At 41.2% G+C, this 6,000-nt stretch overlaps 1 protein-coding gene across 1 annotated transcript in view; it reads left to right on the forward strand.

The window, feature by feature from the left end:
* The window catches only part of LOC140738133 (solute carrier family 49 member A3-like), a gene marked incomplete at its 5' end in the record, with an annotated part of 56,430 nt that extends 51,863 nt beyond the window's left edge, over nt 1–4,567 (forward strand). Inside the window, one exon of the mRNA XM_073065281.1 lies at nt 439–4,567. Coding sequence (XP_072921382.1) covers nt 439–578 — 140 coding nt within the window. The remainder of the gene's footprint in view (nt 1–438) is intronic.
* Between the last annotated feature and the right edge of the window lie 1,433 nt (nt 4,568–6,000).

The following is a 6,000-nucleotide window of genomic DNA, read 5'->3' on the forward strand; positions in this document are numbered from 1 at the left end:
TATGTGGTGGGGGGCATGATGTCTCGCTGTGGCGTGGGGCAGGGAGGTCGTCTCAACTTGTCATGGGGATCAGCGTGGGTTTGGGGCAGGTGGGAGCCGTCACACCGCAGCGTGGGCCATGGGTGAGTGCTGTTGCTCGTGTCTGCTCAGAACATGAAGCTTTACAATTTATAATCAGCAGCGATTTGCTGTGGATAATACTTCACAAAAATCAACAATGTCATTTCCAGTACACAAGTGTAAAGGAGAACAAAATAATTGTTCCTGTGAATCCAATGCAGCACAAAAAGCACACTAAGCTGAAGAACACAATAAAAATGGAATAAGTATAAATAAATATATGAGATAGCTTATATACATATGATTGTATGTCCATAAAGTGATGCTAGGCACAGCAGTGTCTGTACATAAAGGTGACTGTTATTTTTCTATCAATAGTTCCTACATTGGTAATGGCTGCTGTCTGTAGTCTGGAGGCTTGCTGCTTTGCTCTATTCTTCCACACAGCGTACAAGCGAGTCAGCGCTGAAGACTACAGCGAAGAGACTTCCCTTCTTGATGAACGAGCAACTGAATAATCACATGTTTACAGGGACCATCCTTTTCCTGGAGGCTAGTAGAATAATTATTTTAGGGAGATTTTATTGACATTTGTGAATAATATTGAACTGGTTTTATGAATCACAAGGACACTGGCAAACTCTATATTTCCTAATCAATGTATGCTTGACCCAGGTAATTTTTTTTACCTTTGATTTTTCTAATGGACTCTTTTTAACATATTTTTGTATGTCGATTTTTCTTAAACGTACAAAGTTTTGTGACGAAGCCAGATTTGATTTCTGTTAATTTGGTTGTTGGGATTGTGAATGAGAATAGGTTTTGTGAAATAATTGATCACGCATTTGGACTCTGGTTGAGAATATGGCATCTCACAAGCTGCTTGGTATGTGCCAACTGCGTCTTCTGTGTGAAAATGATTTCTGCACATCCATGAAATAACTTTTGATAACAGAGCACCAGTTCTGGAAGGCAAAATTGTGAAGAATTCAAGCAGGCTCTTCGGAAACAAACACATGTAAATGAACAAACAAAGGATTAAAATAGGAATTAGAATGTAATTAGTAAAGTGACGAGATGCTCACTCAGATAATGCTCCCAATAGTCCTGTACCAGCTGGCAATAATGCAGAGGAGAGAGGAGTTGAGCACACCCTATTTTAATCCTCGTGCACACAGTGAGACCATAAGACATAGGAGCAAAATTAAGCCATTCAGCCCATTGAGTCTGCTCTGTAAACACATGAGGGCACAAACTTGGGACACACTGTCACCAAATGAGGACTGGTTGGACAAGGCTGGGTTCCTTCAGTAGAAGTACCTTCTGTAAATATTGAATACAGTCATTAAGGAGTCATTGGGCAGGAGGTGAAGGAGCTGGAGAAAACACCTCAAAATGTTTTGCAAAGAAAATACTGAGGAATTTGAAAGTCCAGAAAAAAGGGAGAAAACTGGTGTCAGTCAAAGGTGGGGCGAGAGCAAGAGAGTTTCTTTATTGATAAAGCAGCATAACTGAGTTAATTATTAGTGTTTTTGCAGCTATATTGAAATATTGGAAATTAGAAATATCAGCTGGACTGATATTTAGCTCTGAGACAGAAGAATATGGCTTCAGACATCAGTACGTGATGTGTGCGTAGATTCACGGAGGGAGAATGAATGGATTGGTTTCATTGGGTTTTTAGACCCCAACATTATTTGTGATGTTTGCAAGGTTACAGGAACAACTGGATCATTCATTGTTGCAATATTCTCAGATGGAGGTAACTATGTGCAAATAATTTATCATTTCTGCATTTCAGTAGTTCTTCCAAAAGGTTGTGGATTAGTTTGAGGATTTTGATGAATGGTAGTTGATAGTTTTTCCTGCCACTTCATTGCATTTAGCTGTTGATCTGGGTGCCATGTTTACATTCGCCAGGCATGATCATGGTGCAAGTGTAGTGATGGTGCCAAGTGCAGTCATAGGGCCAGGCGTGGTTATGGCACCAGGCGCAGTCACCATACCAGGCAAGACAGCGCCAGATGTGGTCACCATTACCAGGAGTGGTCACCATGCCAGGTGTGGTTATGGCACCAGGCACGGTCACCATACCAGGCAAGACAGTGCCAGGTGCAGTCACCATGCCGGGAGTGGTCACCGTCCCAGGTGTGGTTATGGCATCAGGTACAGTGTGGAAAATGCACAGAACAATAAGGATTAGTTTCTTATTCCCATTCCTATCCTAAGTTGGTTTGGATAGTGGCTAAAGTTTTCAAATTGCATTAGATTATACAGTGTTCCCATAGAATCAATTTCGCCCCTGTTTGAAGTGTGTGTAAGTCTGTTCTGTGGTTTTCCAGTAACTGTTTCAGTACCATTATTTCAGGTTGCTCTGTGCTTCACTTGCACACTCCTATTTCTACTGGCTCTATGAATTGCTGGTTTGGTTCAAATTGGGATATTGCTACTTTGGAAGGACGTGGTCCAGGGAATGAGGGACCTTGTGGATATGGAGAGCTTGCATTGTTTTCCACAGAGAAGAACATGTTGAAAGGAGAGTTAATACATGTTTAAGAACCTTCAGGGCTCTAGAGAACATTTTTATAAAATGCTTCTGCTGGCAGAGGGGTTAAGAACCAGGTGGGAGCTGGAAAATATTATTTAGCAATTTCATCGGCCATTGAAAAAGAGGTGGTAGATTAAATCACAGACAATTCATTTGGTAGCAATAGGTATACATTTGATATAGTTACAAGCATTCTGGCATGACCCCAGTGCCAATTACCTATGTGCTGAAGGGGTTTTTCTGTACCACTGTGTACAGCATTGTGACCATGTTTCCACGTTTGGAGCAAGAGGTGTCTGACCATTGGACCTTCAGAGGCCCCTCATTCCTACATCTGGTTTCCACATCAGGACAGGGCATTTTTTTGCCATCTCCATTTGTGAGAGCTGCCTGTTTTTGAAATTCCACTGGCCTATAATTAGAAAATAAACCTATCATATTTAATGTTCCTGCCTCTGTTTCTTGTGGAACCATTTGGGTAGGGCAGTAGGTGAGGCACAAGTTGAACTTTGATCTTATAGAATGGCCAAATGGTTCGATGACTGGTATAGCCTCTCTTTATTGTTCTTTTCTAATGCTGAGTGTCTAGGGATTATATGTCCAATGAATCAGTGTTTGTCTTTGGAGAGTTTTGTGCAAACAGATTATTTGTTGGCTGTACCCAACCTCACAGCTGCCCTCAAGTGGAACTTATTGTTCCTTACAGATGATGTGTGCACTCTAATTCCATTAGTTAGAAATTTATTCCTACTTGGTGTAGATTATCTTTGACACCACCCCCTCCCCCAAGCCACTGCCTAATTTCAGGTTAAAGACTCTTCATTCCAACCCTGTTCCATTTCTAGTTCAGGTATCAAATATCTCTGTTTACTTTTGTTTAATTTTCTGACCATGTGCTAAAATGATCTGTGCACATGGTTGGTGTGAGGAAGCACATTTTATTCTGTGTGTGTGTGCGCATGCTCAGTACGTTCTGGAGTTTAGAGTTCAATCCTGACATCTCCTGTAAGGAGTCTCTGTACATCCTCCTCGTGGAATGTGTGGGTTTCCTCCCACTGTCCAAGGATGTACTGGGTAGGTCATAGATATTTGTAAATGACCCCATGATTAGGTGAGGGTTAATCAGCCTGTTCCATGCTGTATTGCTAAATAAATAAATAATAAACAGCATGGAATAAGTTGTAAAAATCACTGTGACATTATCTTCAAATCAGTAATGAGATTTCAAGCAATGCTGGAAATCTGGAGCAACACACGTGAACTGGAAGAACTCTGTAAGTCAAGCAGAAACTGATGTGAAGTGAACCAGTCCATATTTTGGTCCAGGACTCGTCAGGACTGGAAAGAAAGAGGACAGAAGCCAGAAGTTTTGTGTGGTTGTTCATTCAAATCAATACAACGTCGGTTTTAAAATCTCAGGCTGCTATGATTATGTACAGACCTTTGTTTAATTATCAACACGCATTTCAAATGTATTTTCCAAACTGTTTGCCTTGCCTTCGTTTGTTCAGCTGGTACTGACATTGTATGTGTGGCTTTTTGTATAGTTTGCTTTAAATCTTTTTACCTGTCATTGTTCCCTGCCTGGGCTTTGTAGTTCCTTATCCGTAAAGTTCATAGATATTTGCCTGACCTGAGCAAGATTATTCAGCTATGGAATCTGCACAAGTTGAACCCTGATCGCTGAGCTCTGTAGGACAATTCAGCACTGTGAATCACTGAATTACTGGGACCAGTTTGTTTCTCCAGTGTTTCTACAGCTACAGATAGGCTACTTACTCCTCGAGATGTAAGTAGCTTTTCAATGGTGATGGGTAGTCTGAGTGTGGGAAGTGGTAAGAGGCTCAGGTGTTAAAGGCAAGGGGTGTGTAAGCCATTGACATGGAGAACTCATCCTGGGGTGAAGAATAAGGTATTTTGTTACATTAATGAATAAAATAATAACCAGTTTGCTGCTAATTTTGTTTTAGATTTATACATTTTAGTCATCTATTTCTGAAGAAACAGGTTAATATAGAGTTAAAAACCCATGTTTTTTGTTTCTGAAAGTTAGCTGCTGAACACAAATCTGTTGCCTTTAGCAAGAGAATCAGTCCGGCCATTCTGATGTCAGCTACCTGTTTGAATTGGAGATTTAAAATGTGAATGAATGTGTTTTCTAGTCCCAGTACCCTGACAATTGAAGCTCTCACTCGGAGACTGGCAATTTCCATCTTGTTATTGAAGTGCCTCCACTCGGTTTTAATCTCTAACACATCATAAACTTGAAGCTTGATTTGATCATCAGAATTGGGATTGTGAATGCCCACCTGTATTGGAGCCAGGCAATAACCTGCATGGGCTAATGTTGTCTGTTGTCATAAGACAACAAGACATAGAGCAGAATTAGGCCTTTCAGCCCATCAAGTCCTATCTGCTATTCCATTATGGCTGATTCCGGATCCCACTCAACCCCGTACGCTTGCCTTCTCACTATATCCTTTGATGTCCTGACCAATCAGGAAACAATCAACTTCTGGCTTAACTATACTCAATGACTTGGCCTCCACTGTGGTCTGTTGTAGAGCATTCCACAGACTTACTATTCTCTGGCTAAAAGAATTCCTCCTTACCTCTGTTCCAAAAGGTCACCCCTCAATTTTGAGACTGTGCCCTCTAAATCTGGATACCTCCACCAAAGTAAACATCCTCTCCACATCCACCTTACCTAGTCCTTTAAGTATTCTAATGGCTTCAATGAGATCCCCCACCCCCGTATTTTTCTAAATTCCAGCGACAGAGGCCCAAAGCTGCCAAATGCTCCTCATATGATAACCCCTTCATTCCCAGAATCATCCTCATGAACCTCCTCTGGACTCCATCCAATGACAACACATCCTTTCTGAGATAAGGGGCCCAAAACTGTTGACAATACTCCCAAGTGCAGCCTGACTAGTGTCGTATAAAGGCTCAGCATCATGTCCTTGCTTTTATATTCTATTGACCTTGAAATAAATGCCAACATTACATTTGCCTTCTTTACCACAGACTCAACCTGTAAATTAACCTTCTGGGAGTCTTGCACAAGGACTCCTAAGTCATTTTCCAGAGGTCCAATATCAACTCTCGCCTCCCGTTTTGTATAACTGGAAAAAAAACCTTTAGGTATCCTGCTTTGTATTATTGGCTAATCTGCCCTCGTATTTCACCTTTTCCCTTGTAACTTCTTTACTTGCCCTTTGTCGGATTTTAAATGCTTTCCAATCAACCAACTTCCCACTCACTTTTGCTACGTTATATGCCCTTTCCATGATTTTTATGCTTAACCAGCCAAGGTTGCCTACTCCTGCCATATGAGAACTACTACTTCTGTGGGAATTATGTATCCTGTGCCTTGTGAACTATTCCCAAAC

The sequence above is a fragment of the Hemitrygon akajei genome, chromosome 13 (assembly GCF_048418815.1).
Source record: "Hemitrygon akajei chromosome 13, sHemAka1.3, whole genome shotgun sequence".
NCBI lineage: Eukaryota > Metazoa > Chordata > Chondrichthyes > Myliobatiformes > Dasyatidae > Hemitrygon > Hemitrygon akajei.